The sequence below is a fragment of the Thamnophis elegans genome, chromosome 3 (assembly GCF_009769535.1).
Source record: "Thamnophis elegans isolate rThaEle1 chromosome 3, rThaEle1.pri, whole genome shotgun sequence".
Classification (NCBI taxonomy): domain Eukaryota; kingdom Metazoa; phylum Chordata; class Lepidosauria; order Squamata; family Colubridae; genus Thamnophis; species Thamnophis elegans.
In genome coordinates this window covers 150,652,549-150,679,580 of record NC_045543.1, presented here as the reverse complement: position 1 = coordinate 150,679,580, position 27,032 = coordinate 150,652,549, and the positions used below count along the sequence as shown (strand labels likewise).

Sequence of the window (27,032 nt, the reverse complement as noted above, 5' to 3'; positions counted from 1 at the left end):
AAGGAAGAAGTAGGAAGCAGGACGCAGTGGACCTCAGCCGGATATATCACAGGGCTGCTGATAGGAATCCAGGTCCTTTCCCATGAGGTGGGTCAGCCAGGAGTAGCATTTCTTCATCCATCCAGGGTGGGCCATCGTGTGGTTTGTCTAGAAGGTTCACAAGGACCCCCCCCCCCAACCCAGATTGGCGCTCTGGTTGTGGGGGGTGGGGGTAGAAAGGGAAGGAGCTGAAGGCAGGATGAGGAATGAAGCAGGGTTGCTCAGAGAGGGACTCTCGAGCCGGTTGGGGGATGCTGGGAACCCAAAAGAAATAGAACTTCACAAATCGACAGGAACATGAAGGAGAGCAAAGGGAGGGGGCTCTAATGTGGATTCCCACCCACCCCCATTTTAAATGCTCGTGGCCACTATGGAGATTGTATCTCCCATTTCATTCCCTGTCTCCTTTCACCCACCCAAAAAGACGGAGGAGGAGGAGAAAGAAAGAGGAGAATAGAGGAGGAGGAGGAGGAGGAGGAGGAGGAGGAGGAGGAGGAGGAGGAGGAGGAGGAGGAGGAGAAAGAAAGAGGAGAATAGAGGAGGAGGAGGAGAAGGAGGAGGAGAAGAAAAAGGAGAAGGAGGAGGAGGAGGAGGAGGAGAAAGGAAGGAAGGAAGGAAGGAAGGAAGGAAGGAAGGAAGGAAGGAAGGAAGGAAGGAAGGAAGACAGACATCCTGTTGTATTTTGGCTCCTAAAGTTTCATGTAAAATTATATCTCTCAGTAACAAGGGCAGGCTTTAAAATTTATTCCTGGGCCGATCGGCTTTTCATATTTTGCTCATCCTTCTCCTCTCAATCCAACAAGAATCTGGGGGAAGAAGAAGCTGCTTGTGGAGAAGTTGGGAAATGGGTGGCGTGGATAAGTGTCCCCCCACTTTTCACAGAAGCAGGTGCCCTAACACTTCCCAAAACCTTTAGGAAGGGAAGGGGCACAACGCAGCACCCCTTGGCCCGCTGGCCCTGGGCCGTCCTCTGAGGGGCCCCCAGATGCTTCTGGGATGGGCTAACTGTGTGGTCCAGCCCTGAGAAAGGTTCTCCTGCACTGCCCCCTGCTGGTGCCACACAAGAGGCGCCCCCCCTTTTTGCTCTCTCCGTGCCTCTCCGGCCTCTGTCTCACTTAAAAGCGGAATCAAAATCGTTTAGGTTTAGGGAGAGTTGAACATGCAGCTCCCACGAAGGGCTCCCACAAAGAGCTCCATGGCTGGATGTCAAGCCAAGATCTCACAATTAGCGCTTGACATCACAATGCTGCTGGGAAGATTAAGGAGACACAATGTTGGCTCCGGAAGCTGCTGTGAGGCTCCTGGTGTTAAGAAAAGGGGAACTGACAGCCTGCAAGTTTTTCAGAGCTAGGAGGGAAAAGGATGGAGGATGGCCAAGAGGCCCCTTAATTAATAGCTCTGGCCCACCTTCCCCTCCGGCTGTTTCTCATTCTTTGCTCTTGGGAGGATGATCCTTTACGCAGGTTTTTAATTACTGTCATTTAATAAGCCGGCTTATGTGAAGGATGGGAACAAATCGCCCCCTCTAGCGGTTAGCAGAACAGGAGCCAAAACAGAAAAAAACGAAGGAAGGATTCCCAAGTAAAATCATTTTAGAAAACACTGTGCATAAGACAGATATGCGCGCAGAGCCAGAGAGTCTGGTGTGCAGGAGCCCTGCAGTATTGCCTGCCAGTTGAAAAGGACAAAGTGGGAAGGAAGGAGGGAGGGAGGGAGGAGGGAGAGGGAGGAAGAGAGGAAGGGAGGAAGGAGGGAGGGAGGAGGGAGGGAGGAGGAAGGAGGGAGGGAGGAAGGAAGGAGGGAGAGGGAGGAAGGGAGGAAGGGAGGAAGGAGGGAGGAAGGAAGGAGGGAGGGAGGAGGGAGAGGGAGGAAGGAGGGAGGGAGGAGGAAGGAGGGATGGAGGGAGGAAGGAGGGAGAGGGAGGAAGAGAGAAAGGGAGGAAGGAGGGAGGGAGGAAGGAGGGAGGGAGGAGGGAGGAAGGAGGGAGGGAGGGAGGAGGAAGGAGGGAGGGAGGAAGGAAGGAGGGAGAGGGAGGGAGGGAGGAGGGAGGGATGGAGGAAGGAAGGAGGGAGAGGGAGGAAGAGAGGAAGGGAGGAAGGAGGGAGGAAGGAAGGAGGGAGGGAGGAGGGAGAGGGAGGAAGGAGGGAGGAAGGAGGGAGGGAGGGAGGAAGGAGGGATGGAGGAAGGAAGGAGGGAGAGGGAGGAAGAGAGGAAGGGAGGAAGGAGGGAGGGAGGAAGGAGGGAAGGAGGGAGGGAAAAGGAAGGAAGGAAAGAAGATGTTCCACTTTTTCTAATGGAATAAAAGCCCAGAGGAAAATTTCCCCTGTATAAAACATAGGGGTGGTGAGTAGCCTCCCAGATTGTGAGAGCCTTCAATGTTGGGGATTGTGGGGGAGGGGCTACGGGGCCAGGGTGCAGGCCCTTATTGGGCCCCTGAGAACCAGCCCCCCCCCCCGGTCCCTTCAGCCGCAGGTTCATCCGGCTTCTCTCTCTCCTTCGCAGCCTTTCAGCCACCAAGGCCATGGACTTCAGAGGCTCCTCAGGTATCCAAGGTAAGAACTCCCCCCCCTCACTATAGGCTGCTCCCCAGGACGAAGGGGGGACGGGGCAGAAGGCAGCCGGTCTGGAGCCTAGGCGTGGTGTCTTGGCCTCCTTCAGGACAGCTGCCAAGGGGTGATCGGTGGGAACTGGGCATGGCCAGTCTGGAGAAGAGAAGGACCAGGGGGGGACAGGATAGCAGTCGTCCAATATTTGAGGGGCTGCCACAGAGAGGAGTTGGGGGGGTCAAGCTATTCTCCAAAGCCCCCAAAAGCCAGACAAGGAATAACAGATGGAAATGGATCCAAGGAGAGATTCAACCTGGAATTAAGGAGGAATTTCCTGACAGTGAGACCAGCAATCAACCCATGGAACAGAAGTTGCCTTCGGAAGTTGTGGGAGCTTCATCCCTGGAGGCTTTCAAGGAGAGACTGGAAAAAGAGACTGTAGGGTCTCCTGCTTGAGCAGGGGGCTGGACTAGATGACCTCCAAGGTCCCTTCCAACTCTGTTATTCAGTTAGGAGTCCTCGGGGGCTCAGCCAGCCCCTCCTCTCTGCTGCTCCTGGGGGGAGGATCAGCCTTCCGTGGGTGGGGGCATTGCTGGCTCAGGGCCAGAGAGCAGCCGGGGGCAGGGCCACCTCCGGGCAAAGCAGGCCCGCTCAGACATTCCTGGCAGGGTCCAGAATTGGGGCAGCCCCACCCCGTCCAGGAGGAGAATTGGGGGAAATGACCACAGAGGGGGCTCCCCCAGGCCCTCGCAGGGTGGGCAGCCGTCAGAGAGAGAGGGGGGGGGACGGGGTGAAATATGATTGTCCATCAAGAGTTTCCCTTCTGGGCTCCTCTCCATTTGGGATCGGGCAGCCTCTACCTTTGAACGAACTACAGGGAGTCCCCGACTTACAACAGTCCGTTTAGCGACCATTTAAAGTTACAACGGCACTGAAAAAAAGGGGACTTATAACCATTTCCTTTTGATCCTGGCAGCGTCCCTGTGTGGCCGCGGGGTCGAAATTCAGCCGCTTGGCAACTGACTCACATTTATGACGATTGCAGCATCCCTGGGTCACGTGATCCGCTTCTGCGACCTTTTTTTTTAAAAAAATACTTTTTTTATTTTCCATTTTCATAACATATAATCCACATGTATACTATTCCATAGCCAATATCCTATTGTATTAAGTAGTAATTACATCAGTTCCACTTGTCAGCAACGCCCAGAAAGATAAAAACCCATTATTAGCTCTTCTGCTCTCCATACACCTCTTTCTTCGGCCTCTCTCCTACCTCCTTTCTTCCCTCCATCATCCTTTCCTACTCTACTTCCCCTTCCTTTCTCCTTCTCCTCTCTCTACCTTCCACTCCTCCTTATCCTCCTCGTCTTCCCCCCTTACCCTCTCTCCTATCCCTCTCTTCCTATCTTTCTTCTCTCCTCTGTTTCCCACTCTTCCTCTCCTTGGTGTATTTCAGCTTCTGAGCAAACTCCATTCTATGTTGATGGTATTTATGCTTCCATATCAATATACTTAACATATTAGATCTTCTGCTCTCCATACACCTCTTTCTTCTACCTCTCTCCTGCCTCCTTCCTTCCCTCCATCATCCTTTTCTACTCTGCTTCCGCTTCCTTTTTCCTTCTCCTCTCTCTACATTCCACTCCTCCTTATCCTCTTCATCTTCCCCCTTTACCCACTCTCCTATCCCTCTCTTCCTATCTTTCTTCTCTGCTTCCCACTCTTCCTCTCATTGGTGTATTTCAGCTTCTGAGCAAACTCCATTCTATGTTGATGGTATTTATGCTTCCATATCAATATACTTAACATATTAGATCTTCTGCTCTCCATACACCTCTTTCTTCTACCTCTCTCCTACCTCCTTCCTTCCCTCCATCATCCTTTCCTGCTCTGCTTCCCCTTCCTTTCTCCTTCTCCTCTCTCTTCATTCCACTCCTCCTTACCCTCCTCATCTTCCCCCTTCACCCTCTCTCCTATCCCTCTCTTCCTATCTTTCTTCTCTGCTTCCCACTCTTCCTCTCATTGGTGTATTTCAGCTTCTGAGCAAACTCCATTCTATGTTGATGGTATTTATGCTTCCATATCAATATACTTAACATATTAGATCTTCTGCTCTCCATACACCTCTTTCTTCTACCTCTCTCCTACCTCCTTTCTTCCCTCCATCATCCTTTCCTACTCTACTTCCCCTTCCTTTCTCCTTCTCCTCTCTCTTCATTCCACTCCTCCTTATCCTCCTCATCTTCCCCCTTCACCCTCTCTCCTATCCCTCTCTTCCTATCTTTCTTCTCTCCTCTGTTTCCCACTCTCCTACCTCCTTTCTTCCCCCCATCATCCTTTTCTACTCTACTTCCCCTTCCTTTCTCCTTCTCCTCTCTCTTCATTCCACTCCTCCTTATCCTCCTCATCTTCCCCCCTTCACCCTCTCTCCTATCCCTCTCTTCCTATCTTTCTTCTCTCCTCTGTTTCCCACTCTCCTACCTCCTTTCTTCCCTCCATCATCCTTTTCTACTCTACTTCCCCTTCCTTTCTCCTTCTCCTCTCTCTCATTCCACTCCTCCTTATCCTCCTCATCTTCCCCCCTTCACCCACTCTCCTATCCTTCTCTTCCTATCTTTCTTCTCTCTCCCTTTTGCGAACTTCTGACAAGCAAAGTCAGCGGTTAAAAGCCAGGCCCACTTAGCAACCTTTTTACCAATTTTGACAGCTGCAGTGATTCACTTAATAACTGTGGCTGGAAAGGTCGTAAAGCAGGGCAAGATTTCAATTTACAACTGGCAATAGAAGCCTTGGATTCCATTGTGGACATAAGTCAAGGACTATTGGTAATGAATCAGTCAGTCAAGTGGGGAATCTCTTCTAATGCCAATCTCCTTCCACAGGGGAGCTGGATCCCCAGCCCCCCCCCCCCCAAAACTCTTATCTCCCCCCCCCCAGGCCCTCAGAGCCTCACAGCCCTCCCCTCTTCTGTTTCCTCCACATACGCAGCAGAGCCTCGATGTTCCGTGAGCGAGCACCTCAACTATAACGATGAGGAGCTGGATGAGGAGACCATGTGAGTGTCTCCCCTCGTACGACGAGGGGCTCCCGGCTGCAGGGGGGAAGGCAGGACCATCCCAGCGGTCAGCTAAGTGGGGGGCTCTCCAAGGCTGGCCAGCTGTGGGTGAATCTCATGGCCGCTGCGAACATGGATCCCCACGAGAGAGCTTGGAGAAGCGTGGTGGCCCTCTGCCCCCTTCTTCCTTGGGAGAGCAAAGTTTCCCTCCCAGGTCTCATCTGTGGAGGTTCTCCATCATCCAGGTTGTCCCAAGGAGGCTTTTCCAAAAGGCAGCTGGGCTCGTTTCGGTTTTTTTCCTTTAAAATGTTTCGCTTCTCATCGGAACTGAAGAAGCCAAATGTTGGAATTGCAATCAGAAACCGGGCTCCTCCTACCATATGTGGTGTGTAAAGTAACCATCCTCTGCTACCAAATGTGATGTTCCTGTGGTTCGTCCATGAGGCCAATGTGGAGAAAAGACAGGACACGAACTTTCTCGAGATGGAGCGACCCAGATTGGGGGTCTGAGAGCCCCTTTTATTGAGATAGGACAAAGGCAGGAGGAGCAATCAGCATGTGGTTAAAAACAGCCTGTAAAAGTACAATTTCTAATCTACTGCTCAGAGAAGTTCTGTCTATATATGGTCAAATCCTGGGCGTCATTGGTAGGGCACATCTCAGGATATGTTATGAACTATCAGGATGTTATGGAGTTTTAGGAGTTTGTTTTCTCCTGTGTGGTTCAGCGTGACTCTGCATGCCCTGTTATGAACTGGGCCATGGAGGACACACACCTGCACAAGGAACTATATTACAACAATGGTGGGCGTGTCCAAAAGCAGAAAAAATGTGGACGAAAACACATCCGTGGTTTGAGAAAATGATAAAGCAACATATAGATTTAAAGCCAGAAATATTTTTGTTAGGTATATTGCCAGAAAAATACGACAAAGGGAAGGTATATTTAATATTGCACGTTATGACAGCAGCTAGAATTGTATTTGCACAACACTTGAAAAATGAGGAAACTCCTAAAATGAAAATATAATTAAAAAAAATATTAGTTTGTGCGGAAATGTCAGCACTCCTCCATTGAATAATTAGGAAAGAAAACCACGAGAAATCAAGTGTACTTTTACTAATTATAAATGATCAGAAGCGTAGCAAAGTGAAGACTGATTATTTAGGCAGGAAAGCAAATGATATATAGAATAACCCATTCCCCACCCCTTGGCATCCCAGTTACAGTCCAATCATAATTCTCCCAAGTGTCAGGTGCGAGAGAACTTCAAAAGGCATCACCCAGATGGAATGTCGGTGCCGTTGGCCTTGGCGGGAAACCTCCTCTGCATGCGCAGTAAGACAGGCAGCAGAAACTCCAGAATCTTCCTCCAGCACAATTAGTAATCCCCTCCCAAATACCATGCCCCCCCCCCTCCCCGTTTCAATGGCAGCCGAAGCAGCAGCAAAGCAGAGGCTGACAGATAGGTTGACATTAAAAATAAAGGACAAAGAAGATACAGCATAGTTCTTAACTTGGGATTTGGTTTAACAATGGTTAGATAATAAAGGTAGAAATTAGAAGTTGGAAGAACACCGTTATATACAAGTAAAGAATATTATTATTACTATTATTATGTATCTGTAAATTGACCCGGACAGTACCCTGTTAATTAAATATCATATTTTTCGGAGTATAAGACACACACACACCCCTAAAAGAGCATGGGAATGTTGGTGCGTCTTATACACCAAATAGATCCATTTTTTTTGCCTCCCGAAACCCCACCCCTGCATGCCATTTTTGGGGGAAACAGGTGGAAAACAGGCAATTTTTCACAAAACCGGAGGTGTTTTTGCCTTCCCCCGGCAGCCCTCTGCGGACTTCATGTGAATGTGAAAGAGGTGGCAAAAGATGTTGCACAGAGATGTTTGTACCCAGATGGCATATACTACACGAGGAAAGATGGAAGATTTATTTTTGTAATGGAAAAATAATAAAATAGAAAAAGAAAAAGCACCTTTTGGGATAACAATCTCCTGGGTGATTGAGACTCTCCATCGAGCGTCATCTGCCTCCATGTGCCCCCGGGGGAGGGGGGTCTGCCCTGCAAGTGTCCAGAGCAGACCCACTTAGCGACAGGGTCAGTGATGGGGACCGGAGGAGGGGAGGGTTCTGGGCCTCCCTTCGGCCCTCGCAGGAGCTGCTGTAAACCAGGACCTTCTCCTGCCCTTCTCCTCCCCAGGAACTTCATTTCTGCTTTGTATACGGCCTTGGGGCCCCTCTTGCCCGAAGTCACCAAGCTCCAGGGCCACCAGGACCCCCCCGCCCACCTGATGGTTGACATGAAGACCAAGCTGAGGGAGCTGGGCTCAAGCGTCTCCGATGCACGGAAGCGGCTGCTGAAGTACAACATCTACCTGGTGAGCCTTGAGGGAAGACCGTCAGCCAGGAGACCCAGCAGGGGGGGTGCAGGCCAGGTGGGGTCCGGAGGCTGGGGGGGGGGCTGGTGTGTCTGCAGGAGTTAAGGCTGGCAGGAGACAGGAACTGGGGGGAGGGGGGCATGCAAGGAGGCCGTATCCCTAATTCTGTCCCAGGATCCAATTCAAGTGGTCCTCGAGCAGGGGTGGGTTTCAACCGGTCCGTGGCGGTCCGTGCGGACCGGTTGGTTGGTGAACCCGGAAGTTACTTAACATGGAATGCCGAAGGGCCTACCCGCCCGCCCGCCCGCGCTCCTTACCGGTCTTTGAAGGATTCTGCGCTTCCACGCAGGGGCATGGCACATACAGCGCCTGCGCGATTCTCCATGAGCAGCTGGAGTATCGCGCAGGCACTAAGACGCATGTGTGAAGTGCACGCGTGCACGAGGATGCCGCCGGCCCCGTTCCAACTGTACCGGTTGGAATGGGATGAGCAACCCACCACTGTCCTCAAGGTACGATCACAATTGAGTCCAGGTACTGTTGCTAAGTGAGATATTTGTTAAGGGAGTTTTGTCCCATTTTACGACCTATCTTGCCACGGTTGTTAATTGTATCACTGCCATTGTTAAGGTAGTGGAGTAGCGCAGTGGCTTAGCGGTGGAGCTCTGGCTTCACCATCAGGAGGCTGTGAGTTTGATCCTCGGTAGAGATCTCTCTGGGTGCGCTGAGAATACCTCTGCGGAACAAAACTCCGCATTGGCAACAAGAAGAGCATCCGGCCAGTAAACACTCTGCTAGCTCCATTCAGTGGCCCAGACTCCACCACAACGCAAGGGATTATGGGGTCGTTAAAAGAAGACGATGAATTGTTACGTTAGTAACAGTTAAGTTGGTTAAGTGAATCTGGCTTCCCCATTGACTTTGATTGTCAGAAGGTCACCGGATGGGATCACGTGACCCCAGAACACTGCGACCATCATAAACATGAGTCAGTTGCCAAGCCTCAGTGCTGTTGTAACTTCAAACTGTCACGAAATGAATGGTTGTAAGTGGAAGGCTACCTGTAGTTGCTCCTCCATTCCTTCCCACTGGCCCAGATTGATCAGGGGTCTCTTTGGTCCAGAGGGTGCCCCCCCCACCCCCTGCCAAGGTTGCTAAGCCCCTTTCCCCTCCTTCCTCAGAAGAAGAAGCTGGCCAGAGCGATGCAGGAGAGGAAGGCCCTCCGGGAGCAGCAGCTGAGGCAACAAGGAGTCAGTGAGCAGGTGGAAGCCCCTGGAGGTTGCCCCCTCCAGCCAGGGATGGGACCAGAAGCCCCTCACCCCCCACTCCTGCAAGGGTGGATTCCCCCTGCCTGGTGACCGCCCCCTTATGTCCTCCTCCCCTCTCCAGGCCAGCTCTGCGCATGTGCCAAGGCCCGAGGTGGCTCCAGGGAAGTCCAGGCTGGGCACCGAGAAGAACATTCTGGTAAGTGGGGGAAGCTCCTAAGAGCAGATCTCGGCCTCCTCCCGAGGGGGACCTTCCGTTTCACTTTGGTTTGTGTTCTGATTCTCCTCGAGAGGCTCAGAGCGAGTCAAGGGGACTCAAGGAGGGCTGGACGTGGCTCTCTTATGGGCACGCAGGGACTAGGATTTTTTTTAGGATTTTATTTATGATTTATAGGCCACCCTTTTCCCTGAGGGGACTCAGGGCGGCTTACAATACATGGGAAGGGGGGTGCAAAACAAAAACACAAGACAGTGCATAAATAAAAATAAAACAATAAAACACAACTTTCATTCAACATTCGGGTGGGGCGAATTAGAATCTTATCCCCAGGCCTGACGGGATAGCCAGATCCTAAGGGCTGCGCGGAAGGTCTGGACGGTGGTGAGGGTGCGAATCTCCACGGGGAGGTCGTTCCAAAGGGTCGGAGCTGCAACTGAGAAGGCTCTCCTCCGCGTAGTCGCCAGTCGGCACTGACTGGCGGATGGAACTCGGAGGAGGCCTAATCTGTGCGATCTAATTGGTCGAAGGGAGGTAATCGGCAGGAGGCGGTCTCTCAAGTACTCAGATCCACTACCATGGAGAGATTTATGGATGGTAAGTAGCACCTTGAAGCGCACCCGGAGATCAACAGGTAGCCAGCGCAGCTCGCGGAGGATAGGTGTTATGTGGGCGAACCGCGGTGGCCCACAATCACTCGCGTGGCTGCATTCTGGACTAGCTGAAGTCGCCGGATGCTCTTCAAGGGCAGCCCCATGTAGAGCACATTGCAGTATTCCAGCCTAGAGGTCACAAGGGCTCGAGTGACTGTTGTGAGGGCCTCCCGGTTCAGGTAGGGTCGCAACTGGTGCACCGGCGAACCTGGGCAAATGCCCCCCTGGTCACAGCCGACAAATGATGGTCGAAAGTCAGCTGTGGGTCCAGGAGGACTCCCAAGTTGCGAACCCTATCTGAGGGGTGTAAAATTTGACCCCCCAGCCTGAGCGATGGAACACTGGCCAAATTATTGGGAGGAAAACACAACAGCCACTCGGTCTTGTCTTGTCTTGGACCCCAGATGGATGGCGTGCTTGACCCCTCCCTCCCTCAGATTCAGCCTGGTCATCGACAAGGACGTTCCATGTGCTTTAGGAAGGCAGTTAACTGCCGTGCATTTGGGGGCTGGTTGGGCAGCTGCCCTCCAAAGCCACAATGGAGAAGGGACACAAGAGAGCGGGCATTTGGGAAGGGGGCATCTTGCAAGCAGCTGGTAGGTGAGACTGTTCACTCTTTGTGAACTGCAGCATCCTGGAACACAGGAATCCAAATTCCAGCATCCCTGATATTTGGCTGTTCAGCTGCCTCCTAAATGCATCCAGTGAAGGGGAACACAAACACAGACACACAGACACAGAGCCACACAAACAGACATACACCCACAAACTAGGTGATTGGTTCTTCTATCCAGGAACTCCAATTCTGGTAACATTCAGGTGGAGTCCGATGTCTGTCATTCTGCATTCTTTCATGTCCTCTGGAACAATGCAAAACCCATCCTGACCATATTCCGTGCAACATCACAGGATTATTGTCAGGCCTGCTCGAGTCTGATCCCTTCGAAAAGAAAGACCCTCGACTCCATTGGGTTGAAATGGTAGCTGCTTTTCCTAAAAGATGCTGGTTGCTGTAGAGTCAGGCTAGAACTCTGTTCTGACCCCCTTCACCACTCGTTCAAAGACGACAGTCAGACAGACGTAAAAGGAAATAACTTTATCAGCCTCGACTCACGCTGGCTGCAAGCCCAAAAATAAACATAAATAAAGTCTCTGGCAAGAAGATAACAGAATGCCAAAACAAAGATCTCTTACAAAGCAATGCAGGGTTACAGAAAGCAAATCACTTATCCAAGTGTCTCTCACAAACAAACCACGACTGATGAACGATGAACGCTGACTTCTGCAACCAGGGCGTGGCACCATCAGTCCTTTTATCTCCAGAAGACCACACTAACGAGACCCAGCTGCATTGTTATTCCTGCATCCTGACTCAACTCACAGCAAACTTCTGCTGAGTCACAACAGAACTCAATTTCTCAAAAGATGCAGAATGTTTCCCCGCGTCCCGGGCCTTCCCCGTGACCCATCTGCCTGCAGCCAATAAGAGTCTTGCCTGGGTGTTTTGAGGATGCTGAGGTGTTCAGGGTAATTCACATTCTTTCTCAGGGTGCACGGCCTTGGGTGCTGGAACGAACCACTTCTGAGCTCTCCTGCTCTTTGTCAAGTTGTCATTCCACCCCCCTCACAATTTCCGTTCACAAGCAGGTTGGTTGCCCATTTCTTTCCCCTCCCCATGTCCCCCTCTTCTCTCCTAGCCTTTGATGGCAATGCCAGCAAGGCGACGAAGATGGCAGACCTGAGAGTTGTCATACCCCCCTCTCTGGTCCTCGGCCCCTTCGCGCAGCTGAGTTCCTGTTCCTGATTTCCACTTCCTCTGAACCCGTTCGAATTTCCTTCCTGCCTTTTATGCCCAGGAAAGGACATGGAATTTAAGATGGGTTTAGACCAGTGTTTCTCAACCTTGGCAACTTGAAGATGTCTGGACCTCAACTCCCAGAATTCCCCAGCCAGCGTTCGCTGGCTGGGGAATTCTGGGAGTTGAAGTCCAGACATCTTCAAGTTGCCAAGGTTGAGAAACACTGGTTTAGACCAAGGCAGAGGTCAGCGGAGCAATTCCTCCCCACGATTTAGATATTACAGAATATCTTTGTAGCTGCAGCCTAAAATTGCATTTGCCTTCTTTGCCGTGGCATCACCCAGCTGGCTCTTACTCCATTTAACAACCGCCATTATTCTGAGAACTGTTGAAAGCTACCAAGCCTGGCAGTTCCGTCCCATAGTATGTATTTCATTTCTATGCCCTTAAGTGCCCGATTTGCATTTCGCTTTGTGCAATTTCGTTTCATTACGCTCAGCCTATTTCTCTCTCAGTTTGGTTTTGATTCTTTTTAATTTAATTTCTCTTTTTTTCTGGGGCCTGAGCTATCTCTCTCACTTTTGTATCCTCTGGCAAATTAATAGTCCTTCCTTGCGCGTCATTATTCAAACCGTTAAAGAAAGAAAACCCAGAACACTGAAGCGAAGGGGCCGATCCCTGTGACGTTACCTTGATGGATCTCTCTCGTTTGAAGGAACCTTGCATTCTCTCAGGCCAGCTGCGTTTTGATTGAGCTGTCACGTCATCCCACATTACAGTACCTTGCTTTGGAAATCAGGGGCCCTTTATCAAAAGCTCCGCTTTAGGCCAGGAATGCAGCATAAATGCAGCATTCTCACAATGTACGAAGAAGGCTGCTCAATCAAAAACAAGACAATTTAAGCCAGAAAACCTTTTCTTTCTTTTTTTATTAATTTTTTATTTTATCAATTTCACATATACATTTACAATTATATGATCTCATCAGTGTTATTAATAGCAGTTAGACTTATATACCGCTTCATAGGGCTTTCAGCCCTCTCTAAGCGGTTTACAGAGTCAGCATATCGCCCCCAACAACAATCCGGGTCCTCATTTTACCCACCTCGGAAGGATGGAAGGCTGAGTCAACCCTGAGCCGGTGAGATTTGAACAGCCAAACTGCAGAACTGCAGTCAGCTGAAGTAGCCTGCAGTGCTGCATTAACCACTGCGCCACTTCGGCTTATAAATATGTATTTATAACAACTTTTTCCCTACAGTTGACAATATGCTTGAAAATTGCTTTCTTACCATCCCATAGATCCATCTTATCTTACAACGGTCCTACTTCTTCTTCCCTCCCTCACTCTTTCCTTCCCTCGTTTCTTCTCTCCTCTCCTTCCTTCCCTCCTTCCTTTCCTCCCTCCTTCCCCCTTCCCTCCCTCCTTTCTTCTCTCCTTCCCTCCTTCCTTCCCTTTTCTGAGGGTCATCCAGCAATTACCATATTGTCTTCAAGGGCCTCACCAAGTGACCTTCTTACGATCTGGGAATTGATGCCAGAAATCTGGGCTGGATCTCCCTTTTCCCTTCTTTAGAAAGAGAGTGGGGAGGGGGGGGTGACATTTATTCAGAATTTCTTGAAGTTGTTCAGTAATTGTTTGGCTAGACCAGCAGTTTATAATACTGGTTTCCGAAGTAGTATACTTCTCCATCACTGGAGTTTTTCAAGAAGAGATTGGAGCCCTCTTTTTTCTGAAGAGGTATGGAATCTCCAACTCGAGCAAGCGGATCAATCAATCAGAATAGAACTGGAAGGGACCTTGGAGGTCTTCTAGTCCAGCCCCCTGCTCAAGCAGGAGACCCTATCCCATTTCAGACAACTCTCTTTTTAGAAACCTCCAGTGATGGAGCTGCCCACAACTTCTGAAAGGCAACTTCTGTTCCTCTGGTTGATTGTCCTCACTCTTAGGAAGTTTCTCCTTAATTCCAGGTTGCTTCCCTCCTTGATTAGTTTCCGTCCATTGCTTCTTGTCCTGCCTTCTGGTGCTTTGGAGAATAGGTGGAGCCTGTCTTCTTTGTGGCAGCGCCTCAAATATTGGAATCCTGCTAGAACTGGGGTTGAACTAGAAGACCTCTAAGGTCCCTTCCAACCCTCTAATTCTGTTTTTCACCTGGTCCTGCCAGTTTATTCCCTGTCTTGGCTTCTGTTTCTTTTCTTTTTTTTAAATTTTTATTGTTTTAATTAACAAAAACACACAAAAAAGAAGAATCATCTTTCGTTACATCTTGTAGAAAGCGTGTCGTTTGGTTACAAATACATTTTGTGCGTTTCTTCCACAATCATTACATATACTTCATTCGAATTAAGGTGTACATTTTAAAGTTTATGTATTTTGCTATCACTGTACCACAATTCTCATTTGATTACAGTTACTTAGACGTGCTTTTATCTAAAATCATTTATATTTGAAGACACAACCACCTACTGGCATATATTCGCAATCTCAATTAATCTCCCATAACTTTACACCTTTATAAGATATTCTAAGACAAAATCAAACAGTAGGATAACTAAACATTGCCTCCCCTTCCCCCCCCTCCCAAAACTCACAAGTTAAAGCTTATGTCCAATTTGCTTTTACTGGTACAACACACATGTATACATCATTAAACATTATCCATTAACATTTCCTTATTATTATTATAGTTAACAAGAAGGAGTAAATTGTTTACTATTTGTATCACGTCTCCTCTCTTCTGACCTAAATTAATTATACCTTCATAACAAGATCTAAGCAAAATTTTTGTTAATAAGATTTATGAGTCTTTTCACCAAATCTCAATTTACAATTTATAGCCAGGTTATTTATCCTAATTATCATTTCATTATTAATGTCATAGTTAATTGTATGTTAACGAATAAACATTCAATGATAATCTAAAACAGTCTACAAAATACTAAAATCCCTACTTATTAATCACCAAAAATTAACTAGCTTTTATCATCAACTAGCATTAGCAACCTGTATCTTTCCAGTAGCGAAACGGTCTTATCTCTCTTGCCAGTTGTTGTGTCAATTCTCTTTCCAGCTCCTTTCCAGAGTTATAAACTTCTCTCCACACTTTATTACTTAGAAGATCTCTCATGTAGTCTCGTTGCCCTTGAATTGTTATTAACGTTGGCTTATCTTTGGTTGTCAAACTTATTTCTGAGTAGATTTGTCTTGTTAACTCCATCCTTTTCGCTCTTTTTTTCCCTCCTGTATCTTGAAATTTGGGATAAAGATCCAAATTGTCAAATTCACTTTTCCATCTTCCCTTCTCTCCGCTTTCACCCATGTTTGCTCCATTAATAAATTCATCTATTGTCTTATCTCTATTTTCTGTATTTTCATTCTCTTCTTTAATTTTTGGGGCTCCAACCCCATCGTCTTTTGCTGTGATACCCAGTAGTCTATCCAATTTCTTCTCAAATCTCTCAAATCCTTCTAAAATATTTTGTATTCCAACCAGGATGTTTTGAAATTTTAAGTTATCCTCATCTGAATATTGATCCATTTTTCCAAAAGAAAGGAAATGTAAAGAAAAGCCTAATAATCACTGCCATTCTAGCCTGCCAGATTTTTTTTATGGACGTATCTATATTTATTTTGAGTCTTAAGCACAAGTTCTTTTGTACTTTTCAAAGTAGAAGGGTTCTTATCTTTTTCTTCCCTTTTCCTTCTCTTGCCAAAATATTTTCCAAAAGCACCTGCAAAATGCGATTCGTGCCCTTGAGTCTTTATCAGGTTTTATAAACAAGTTCCAAACCCTTCCGTTGCAAAGTCAGTGAAATCAAATAAGAGTGAACAAAGGATACATGGTTTCAAGGGAAAAAAGAAACTTCAAACTCAGGCTTCCGAATGGCAGATTCAACCTTTTTATCATTTCTCTCAATTTTATGGAAAACAAAAATCTTTAGGTAACTTTAATATAATTTTATAGCAAATAGAAAAAGGAATTTGTTAAAATAAAAAAAGAGTTTTAATTTAATCCAAAAAGAAATAAGGTGGTAAAAAATAGAAGAAAAAATCAGTCCATTCACTTCAAGCGGAGAAATAGGGAACGTTACAATCACTTCAATCCTCAAAACATTGTTGCAAACAAGAGCAAAAATGTTCTAAGGGAGTCCAATAAGGATTAAATTCACCGCTTTATTCTTTACTTAGAGGACTAACTTATCTTTTATTTAAAAAAAGGTTTCTTTGGGCAATCTTTCTCAAAGTAAAAAGAAACCTCCCCCGATGGACTCACTTTCACTTCCTTTCCTTTCGGAGCCGTCTCTGACTTCGTCAGCCTGGGGGCTGCCTGTTTGCCGCCGGTTGGAAGCGCTTCCTGGGTCAATCAGGGACTTTGCAGTGTCCCTGAGACCAGCAAGGCTTTGACTTCCTGTTCACCATCTCTCCGGGACGGTTTAGGTCCTGCTGGACCATCCAGGGGCAAAAGTGTCATCGGCGGGCTCGGACAGTCGAGCCCGCACGATGTATCGTCGCGACGTTGGCTCCTCCTCCCTCTGGCTTCTGTTTCTTGAGGGTTGAGGGTGGTTGCGCCTGCCCTTTCCTCCCGGTCTTTGGGCCTTCCCATGGGTCCCACTGCAAAAAAGCCTTTTGACTACAGCAGGTCCTAAAGCTGGAAAAGAGTGGATGAAATAAATTGGCAAAAGCAGTTTGTCTTGTTAGGGACTGACGCACAATTGCAGTAGGATAGCTGGGGTTTCCTTGCATCCCAGGTAACACCTGCTGACGTCATCCTTCCGTTCTCGTTTCAATATTCTTTTCTCTCCCTTCAAACTTACCTAACGTTTGGTCTACTGATGAAAGCACCAAGTTGGTCCCGGAGGTTTTGGCAGCTGCAGAATCAGAATCAGCCACATGGTGTCGGCTGGCCGGGCCTTTTCTGCACTGGCCCCTGCTCTGCAGAATATCCCCCCCCCTCCCGACTGCTGGCCTTTTGCAATGCTTTAAGAACACGGCTGTGTATCCAGGTTCGTGGCTCAGAAATGCGTTAAGGGTTTCCTTTCCTGGCTTTACTCTTTGTTGGTTAATGATCACGGCTGCTTTCTGTATTTCTTTTCTGGGGTTTTTCACTCTTCCGTTGTTTTTAATTGTTTTACAATTTTAGAATTGTCAGCCGCTCAGAGTCCCTTGGATGAGTTGGGTGGCTATAAAAATTGAATGAATGAGAGAGAGAGAGGAAGGAAGGGAGGGAGGGAGGGAGGGAGGGAGGAAGGAAGGAAGGAAGGAAGGATGGAGTAATGGAAGGAAGGAGTAAGAGAAGGAAGCAGTAATGGAAGGAAGGAAGGATGGAGTAATGGAAGGAAGGAGTAATGGAAGGAAGAAGCACTGTAATGGAAGGAAGGAAGGAGTAATGGAAGGAAGGAAGGATGGAGTAATGGAAGGAAGGAGTAATGGAAGGAAGGAAGAAGTGAGTAAGGGAAGGAAGGAGTAATGGAAGGAAGGAAGGATGGAGTAATGGAAGGAAGGAGTAATGGAAGGAAGAAGTACTGTAATGGAAGGAAGGAAGGAGTAATGGAAGGAAGGAAGGAGTAAGGGAAGGAAGGAGTAATGGAAGGAAGGAAGGATGGATTAATGGAAGGAAGGAGTAATGGAAGGAAGGAAGGAGTAATGGAAGGAAGGAAGGATGGAGTAATGGAAGGAAGGAGTAAGGGAAGGAAGGAGTAATGGAAGGAAGGAAGGAGTAATGGAAGGAAGGAAGGATGGAGCAATGGAAGGAAGGAGTAAGGGAAGGAAGGAGTAATGGAAGGAAGGAAGGAAGGATGGAGTAATGGAAGGAAGGAGTAATGGAAGGAAGAAGCACTGTAATGGAAGGAAGGAAGGAGTGAGTAAGGGAAGGAAGGAGTAATGGAAGGAAGGATAGAGTAATGGAAGGAAGAAACACTGTAATGGAAGGAAGGAGTAATGGAAGGAAGGAAGGAGTAATGGAAGGAAGGAAGGATGGAGTAATGGAAGGAAGGAGTAACGGAAGGAAGGAGTAATGGAAGGAAGGAGTAATGGAAGGAAGGAGTGAGTAAGGGAAGGAAGGAGTAATGGAAGGAAGGTAGGATGGAGTAATGGAAGGATGGAGTAATGGAAGGAAGAAACACTGTAATGGAAGGAAGGAAGGAGTGAGTAAGGGAAGAAAGGAGTAATGGAAGGAAGGAAGGAATTCCAGTGTGCCCCCCTGAGCCGATGGTTGGTAGAAGCTGGGCTACGTCTCCTTGGGGGGAGACAGGAGTGCAGCTTTCTATCCCCTCTTGGATTCTTGGACCAGGGAACTCTTTGGCCCCACTGCAGATGTCTCTGAATTAAGATTGTCAGCAACTAACCAAGATTATCAACAACAATCAACAGAAGCCGAATGTTGAGTCACGCACAGGTAAAGATGGACATTGCAACCATTTTGCAACCAGCTCAGGCAACGGATGGGTTTTTAGTCACCTGTGAACCAGCACCAAGGACACAGCCGGCTCTTTTTCTGTGGCAGGGCCTGCGCCATGTCCAAAGCCACGATTCCAAGCACTGGAGACCACGGAAACAGCCACAGCCTTCTGGAGTCCCGGCCGTTTCAGCAAGGCAGCCGCTCTTGTGGGGAGCCTGGTGCCTCCAACTGCCTTCCTCTAATTAGTATTCCCACCATGTTTTCTTAGGAGTCAATTAAGCATGAAGAGCAATTATTCTTTGCAGGCGGCAAATGCAGCCGGTCTCCGCGTGAAGCTCCGTCTTCCTGTAGAGAGCAGGAGGAGGGGAAAAGAAGGCAAGAAAACGAGCCAGAATTCATGGACAGGATTCTCGGTTTCTGGGTTTCCCCTCCTTTGGCTAACTAGCAGAATGCAAGAAAGCTCAGCTCTCCCTATAGAGCAGGCGCTTCCAACCTTGCTGGTGGACTTCAACTCCCAGAATTCCCCAGCCAGCAGCCATGGTCATTCTGGGAGCTGAAGTCCACCCCTCTTAAAGTCACCAAGGGGGAGAACCGCTGCCTTAGAGGAACTCACGGCCGTGTGGTGACACCCACTCCATTGTAACTTACACACATCCCTCACCCAAACCCTGCTGGAAATTGCCAGCCAGGATGGAGAACTTCTCCATGTCCACCTTGGGTGGAGATCTCAGAACTTCCTTCTCCGGGCCAGGCTACCTCCTGGGTCTCCTGCTGGTCTAGAGCCCAGTCCCCCTTCTGGTTGCTTGGCCGCAACAGCCCTGCCCTACGATGGGGCCACTGGTCCTTACTGGTCTCCTTACTGGTCTTCCCCCTCAGCAGTTGGGATTCAGGGAAGGGGCCATGCTGGTTGGCTGCTGGGACCCCCTTTGGAAGGGTCCAGACTCCAGAGAGAGTCGAGTGAACTCACAGAACCATCCAAGAGCCAAGGTGGCGCAGTGGTTAAATGCAGCACTGCAGGCTACTGCTAGATCAGCAGTTCAGCGGTTCAAATCCCACCGGCTCAGGGTTGACTCAGCCTTCTATCCTTCCGAGGTGGGTAAAATGACGACCCAGATTGTTGGGGGCAATATGCTGACTCTCTGTAAACCGCTTAGAGAGGGCTGAAAGCCCTATGAAGCGGTATATAAGTCTACTGCTATTGCTATTACCATCCGTCAGTGGAACAGTTCGCCTCTTGAAGTTGGAAACCTCTTGCTGGAGGTTTTCAAGAAACGATTGGATGAGGAGTCCTGCCTTGGTCAGGGGGTTGGACTAGAAGATCTCCAAGATCCCTTCCAGCCCTAGGATTTTATGAGACAGAAGAGGCATATGATAGACAGACAAGATAGAAGATGAATGGACGGATGGGTGGGTGCAGAGATGCAGGGGTGGAGGGGTGGATGGATGGATGGATGGAACAGCTTACCTCATGGAGTTGTGGGTGCTCCATCCCTTCAAGAAAAGATTGGACCTACCTCTGTCTGGGATAGGATGAGGACCCCTGCCTTGACCAGGGGCTTGTCTAGAAGACCTCCAAGGTCCCTTCCAGCCCTTCAGTTCTAAGTGTAGCCTTCCCTTCTTGAAACGCCTGAGCTGCATCTGTCATTAGCTCTTTCCATCAGCTCTAGCTTATGCTTAAACAGGGCGAGGCCCACACAGACGTAAAAATAATGGGTTGCTGAACAAAACACTGAAGTTGCTCAGGTAATGCTTGAAGTGTCCTTGTTTCCCCACTTGAGCAGGAGAGGTTGGGAATAACATGGAAAGGAGCTGCCAGCAGCCAATTTGTTCCACCAGCTCCAACCTTCCTAATACATTCAGCCCTAATGGGGTGCAGCCCCAGCCAGCAGATGGAGAAGTTCCCCTGCCTTGAGGGCTCTTGTGGTTGGGGCCCTTCTGTGAAGGTCAGGGGCCCTGCTCTGTGGACGGTCAGGCCCTTGGAGAGCTGGAGAGGACTTGAGGGCATCAGGCAGAGCTCAAGGCAGCTGCCACGTCACTCCGGCAGGCAGGCCTGGCACAAGCATTCCCCTGAAGCTGTGGGTGCTCCATCACTGGAGGTTTATGGCTGAAGTAGGCATTTGGCTGAAATAATGGGGTGGAAGAAGGGAAGAGGAGAGAGGAGAGAGAAGGAAGAGAAGAGGGGAGGATAGGATAGGAGTTGGAAGGGACCTTGCAGGTCTCCTGCTCAAGCAGAAGATCCTTTACACCTGGGATGGCAAACCTATGGCAAGTGTGCCAGAGGTGGCATGCAGAGGCCTCTCTGTGGGCTCGTGCGCCATCGCCAACTGTTCTTCCTGGTTCCGTCTTGCGCATATGCAGCAGCCAGCTGCTCTCTTCCGGTGCTCTGGTGCGCACATGCTCCAGTTTCAGCAGTCGGTGCTGAAAAGGTTAACCATCATTGCTTCACACCATTCTGGGCAAATGGTTGTCTCTGTTTATTTCTGCATCAGAGCCACCATTCCACCTTTCCAGCTCCGATCGGATTTTGGCCAAGGGGGCCTGAAATCCTGGGGGTTTGAGGTTGAGGTTTGCGGTTTATTCGATTTATATGCCGCCCTTCTCCCAAGGACTCAGGGCGGCGTACAACATTAGAAGAAACACATACTACGAAAGTTAAAAAAGAAATTAAATAGGATATCCCCAAACCCAATTAAAATTAACAATGACACATTTTTTTAAAAGAATTAAAATTAACAATAATCAATATTTTGTTTTGTTCAGGCCAGGCCAGGGGGTGGTTTATGGCTCACATCTGCTTTCAGCTTCCCTGCTCGGGACTGTTTCAACTAGTGTTTGGTTTTGAAAAATTTAGATTTAGATTTAGATTTAGAAGGTTTATTTATATGCCGCCCTTTTCCCTGGGGGGACTCAGGGCGGCTCACAATCCAAAAGGAAAGGGGGGAAAACAGACTTTTTACATATAAGACAGTACATGATTAAAACGCAACATTCATACCATTCGGGCGGGTTACAATCTTTAGCCCCAGGCCTGACGGGATAGCCAGATTCTGAGGGCTGTGCGGAAGGTCTGGAGGGTGGTGAGGGTACGAATCTCCACGGGGAGATCGTTCCATTGGGTCGGGGCTACCACCGAGAAGGCTCTCCTCCGCGTGGTTGCCAGTCGGCATTGACCAGCAGATGGAACTCGGAGGAGGCCTAATCGATGAGATCTAATAGGTCGTGTGGAAGTAATTGGCAGTAGGCGGTCTCTCAAGTACCCAGATCCACTACCATGGAGGGCTTTATCCAATTGCAGATTGCAGAAATGCCTCTCGGGCGCTTTCACCCTCAAAGTCTCCCTCCCTTTGCTCTTCCTCCCAGGAGATGCCGGCGGCCGAAATGATCAAGACAAAACAACCGGATCGGATTCATCGAAGGAGCGTAAGGCTGCAGTGCCCGGGGCCTCCACTGGGTGGTGCTGGGGGGGGAGGTGTTAAGGCAGGGGCTGAGATCGGAGGGGCCGAGTTTTTTTGCGTAGGGGTGTGGGCACCCTGGGAGAGAGGAGGGGCAGCCTCGCTTCCTCCCCTCCTGGGCTCTCTGCCCCTGCTTGAACACAAGAGGTCCTCGCCTTGTGGCTGCAACTGAACCCAAAATCTTCACCGCTAAGCAAGACATTTTACGACTTTTCTTGCCACAATTGTTTCCAAATTATTGTTAAGTGAATCGTGCGGTTCTTAAGTGAATCTGGCTTCCCCAATTAACTTTGCATGTCGGAAGCCTCTGGGAAGGTTGCAAAGGGGGATCATCGGGTGACCGACTGGGGGATGCTGCGACCGTCAGGCGCCTGAACTTTGATCCCGTGACCATGGATAGGGCAGCTGTAGGGGCTCCAACGGAAGTCACTTTCTCCAGTGCTGTTGTAACTGTCACTAAACAGATGGTTATAAGCTGAGGACTTTCTGCAAGGTCCTTCTTGGGGATGAAACGATCCTCTCCTGATCCAGTCTCTCTCTCTCCCCGTGGGTCAAGTCCAAAGGAAAGGGGGTTCGCAGCTCAACTCAAGGGGGCACCCAGAAGGGGCCCCTCCCCATTCCAAACACCTTGAGAAACAGGGTCCTTCCGGCCCCTCCCTCCTGCATTTGAGGAAGAGGCAGGTCCCTGGAGGTTTGGGCTCAGTGGTGGGATTCAGCCGGTTCGCACCACTTCGGCAGAACCAGGAGCTAATTTTTTGTGGAGTTCGGCAAACCACCCGAATAGCGTCCATTTCAATCCCTCTGGCCTGCGGGGCCAAAGCATCGGCGGAGCGCTAGAAGGTCACGGAGGGTGCTGGCTGCCCCTCCTCAGCCGCATTTAAGTGCCGGTAGAAGCCGGCCTTCCCTCCGGTGGGCCTGGGCAGCTGCTGGAGAGGAACGGGCCCATTTTAGCGCCTGGCGCCCAGATGCCCTGGCTCCTCCCAAGCATCTCTTGCCTACCTGACTTCCGGCTCCATCACGTTTCTCTCTGTCCCGTGCAGGGAAAGAAAAGTTTGTGGGACTGAAAAAAAAAAAGGTCAATCAATCAATTCCAACTTCTCACAAAATAAAAAAAGATCTCGCAAAGTTGGAATTGATTGGTTTAACCTTTTTTCTTAGTCCCACAAACTTGTTTTCCTGCATATGACGCAGTGGTGGCATTCAAAAAAATTTACTCCAGTTCTGTGGGCCTGGCTTGGTTGGGTGTCTCTTCGCCTCCCTCTCCCTTTGCATCTCCCCTCGGCTTCTTTGTCCCCGGAGGGAATCACTGGTGTTCTCTCAAAGGGGGAAGAAACCCTCTTTTCCACCACCCCCCCTGAGTTTCCAAGTCCCTCCCAATGGCTCAGTGGTGGGAGTCACATTCCTTTACCACCGCTTCTGTGGGCGTGGCTTGGTGGGCGTGGCAGGGGAAGGATACTGCAAAATCCCCGTTCCTTCCCCATCAACTGGGATTCGGGAGCCAGAGACTAGATGGGGGCGTGGCAGAGCTGGGTTCCCACCGGTTCAGACTGGTTCGGCAGAGTAGGTAGTAACTTGGCTGCCCATGTCCGCCAAAAACCGGTTCAATTGGCGGCGGTGTAGGTGCCGCCATCTTGGTTTTGTTTCTGCGCATGCACAGAAGCATTTTTTCACTACTGTGATGCGCGCATGCGTGCATTGCGTGCATCAAGCGCACACATGCACGGAGCGCGTCCCTGAGCAAACCAGCAGTAACAGACTCTGGAGCCCACCCCTGGGGCGGGGCCAGTCAGAGGTGGAATTTATAGGTTCTCCAAACTATTCAAAATTTCCGCTACCGGTTCCCCAGAACTGGTCAGAACCTTCTGAATCCCACCTCTGACATGACGGGCGAGAAACCTGACAGAGAAGCGTGATGGACGTGGAAATCAGGTGGGCAAAGAAATGCTCGGGGGAAGCGAGGGCATCTGGGCGGTGGTGGCGGGTGGGGCAAGCTCCTCAGCGCAGCATCGCAATGGAGAAACGGGCAACGGAGCGGCCAGCGCGAGGGAAAGAGGAAGGCGTTTTCCCTCTTTCCTCTCCCTGCTCCTCCTCCTCCTCCCCTCATGCTGGCCGCTCCGTTGCCCGTTTCTCTATAGAGTGCAGTGCCCAGGATCCACTTTGATAGTGTGTGTGGGTGTTTTAATTTAACAATTAAAATTAAATTAATTGGTCCGGTTGGCCATTCATTCTGCATGGAGGGTGGAGCTGGAGGACAGGGATGGGCCACGCCCCTCATGATGGCCAGCCTGACTCTGGGCGAACCGGTTGTTGAATTATTTGAATCCCTCCACTGCTTGGGGGGGGGCGGGGGTGTTACAGGTGATGGAGCCAAGCTGGGGGACCCCCCCCCACCCCCACCCTGCTCAGTCCCTCTTTTATTTTTCAGGATACAATGGAAGACCGTGCCCGGACGTGCATGACCCCCCAAGGGATCCTACAGAGAAATATCTGCAAAGTGGAAAACATTTGTGAGTTCTCCCTGGGGGGGGGGCACGGGGGTTTGCACACACGCCCCACTCACACACACACACACACACACACACACACAGAGTGACATTTGTGATTCTAGAGCAGCGATTCCCAATCTTGCCAAATTTTAAGATGGCTGGGAGTCAAAAGTCCAGCCACCTTTAAAAGTTGCCAAGATTGGGAAAGGCTGTTCTGGAGGTTGAGACACATTTAATTCCTCTTTCAATTCTTCTTTCAATGGCACTCCCGTGGTTTTTCTCGTGCAGATTTCTTCTGTTGAATGAAGACCCCCCCAGCGCTTGGTCTTTCCCTGGGGAAATAATTAGGGAGCTGAAGAAGTTCCCCGTGGCCCAATTGGCAAGCAGAGACCTCACAATCTGCTTGAGCCAAGTTTATTTGTGCCTTTTGTATGCAGGAGCTACAAACTGCCTTTGCATAGTTTTATCATGAATGCTGCTGACTAGTATTGATGTCAAAGACCAGCGTTGCACGGGTGACACTTTCCACATGAGATAACAGAGTGGCCGTCAGCACTACAGCTAGAGCCCCAATCATAAGTTGAGGACGGTCTGCATCCAGCCTGTTGCTAGTCCTCATGAAAGCCTACAAGTAGGGTGCTGTGAAACTTCCCTTGGAGGCTGACTCAATCTTTCTCCTCCGCAGCTTCCCGCCCTCTGGACAGAAGCTCCCTGTGACCACCGAAGGAGAGACGTGGTTCCTTTCGCTCCCTCTTCTCCACCCAACCCCCACCCTCCCACCCCCGGACCCCCAAGATGGCTGTGAGGTCGGCCAAGGCTGAGCACTGACCCCTCCCTGCCCAACGCAATAAATCCATTGAGGTGCACGGCCTTCGCGTGGCATCTTCTCTTGGGCCGTTGGGGAGTATTTTCAAGGGGCTTCCAGAGATCATCAGGACGTCCCTCAAAATCCAGGTGCGGCCAGAAGACACCATCACAGGCTGCCCAGCTCTGCAAAATGCAGCCAGCCAGCCTCTGTGCCCAGGGGCAGAATGAAGCCAAAAAAGGCCATGCCAAGAGGGCTTGTCTGGGGCAGAAACCTCTCCAGGTTGGGGACAACCTGGACTCCACCTGCCTCACCTGCCTGGGCTGGGCCACCCCAAGCAAGGCAGTTGCAAAAAAGAGAAGATGTTGTTTTTCACCCCTTGAATAGATGTCTTTGGAGACTCTCAGTCCTCCAGGCCAGGAGACAGGGAGTGAGAGAGGGGGAAAGAGGAGAGAGGGAGTGAGAGAGGGGGAAAGAGGAGAGAGGGAGTGAGAGAGGGGGAAAGAGGAGAGAGGGAGTGAGAGAGAGGGAAAGAGGTGAGAGGGAGTGAGAGGGGGGGAAAGAGGAGAGCGGGAGTGAGAGGGGGAAGAGGAGAGAGGGAGTGAGAGAGGGTAATTGAGGGTGGGGATGATGCAAGAGAGAGAGAGAGAAGGAGAGAGGAGGTGGTAGAAAGAGAAGAGAGAGGGGGAAGAGAGAAGGAGAGGGGTAAGGGAAAGGGGGCAAGAGAGAGAGAAGGAGAGAGGAGTGGGAGAGAGGAGAAGAGGGGGGTGAAAGAGGGAGGGGCTGATGAGAGGGAGGGAGGGAGAGAGAGAGAGAGAGAATGGCCAGTGAAGCTAAAAGGGCAGCCAGATGTGGGCTCTTCCCTAGATGCTGCGCCCTGAATTTAGATATGACGAGTCTCACTTCTGTGGCCAATGAGGGGACCCCTTTGCCTCCTCAACAAGCCCTTTTTGGCCACTTTCTCCAGTGGCCGGTGGGCTCTCTCCAGCTGTGGGGGTGGCGGCCTCTGCAATCAGGTTGGCAGTTGGGTGGGGGCCAGCGGGAGGGGGGGCTTCGTGAGGCCCAAACTTTAAATCCGCGCCCACCTGCAGGGCTTCCGTAAGGAGAAGCGTAAACCTGGCGTGGTTATTTTTAAACCATCTTTTCCTCCTCCGGTGAAACGCTGGCAGAAGCTCTTCACACCTCCCTCTCCTTCTCGGGGAAACTTCCTGCTGAGGCGGTTGTGGGGCCTCCTCCCAGGATGACACTGTGGCTCCCCAAATCCTCCACATCAGCAGGGGGTTCTCGGCTTGCCAATCTCAGCCCCGGAAGGTGGGGGGGTCCTCCCAGAAGGAAGGGGGCGCAATAGCCAAGAGAAGAGCTTGGAGGGGCAGGCCTTGGGGGTCCGAAGCATTGCCTTGGGGACTGAAACGTAGGAAGAACGGCTGCAGGAATTGGGTCTCTCCAGAGAAAAAGAGGACTGGGGGGGGGCATGAAAGCAGGACTCCAGTATTTGAGGGGCTGCCACAAAGAGGAGGGGCTCAACCCCCAAAGCCCCTGAAGGCAGGACAAGAAGCAATGGGTGGGAACTAATCCAGGAGAGACGCAACCCCGAAATAAGGAGAAATTCCCTTCTAACTCTGCAATTTCGTTACTGAGTTATGGTAGTGCAGTAGTTAGAATGCCCACTGCCAGCAGTTCGATCCTGACCAGCTCAAGGTTGACTCAGCCGTCCATCTTTCTGAGGTGGGTCAAATGAGGACCCAGATGGTTGAGGGCAAGAGGCTGACTCTGTAAACTGCTTAGAGAGGGGCTGCAAAGCACTGCGAAGCGGTATGTAAGTCTTAAGTGCTATTGCAATATTTCCCTTCATTCCTTCTCTCTCTCTCTCTCTCTCTCTCTCTCTCTCTCTCTCCCTCCCTTCTTTCCT

General features: G+C 50.0%; 1 protein-coding gene across 1 annotated transcript; it reads left to right on the top strand.

The window, feature by feature from the left end:
- LOC116506628 lies at positions 1-25,237 on the top strand. Its single transcript, XM_032214453.1, has 9 exons — positions 1-87; positions 2,542-2,591; positions 5,577-5,643; positions 7,872-8,049; positions 9,231-9,311; positions 9,439-9,513; positions 21,741-21,800; positions 24,258-24,339; positions 25,004-25,237. The coding sequence occupies exons 1-9, from the start codon at positions 83-85 to the stop codon at positions 25,033-25,035; spliced, it is 630 nt and encodes a 209-aa protein (XP_032070344.1). The 5' UTR covers positions 1-82; the 3' UTR covers positions 25,036-25,237.
- Positions 25,238-27,032: the final 1,795 nt, after the last annotated feature.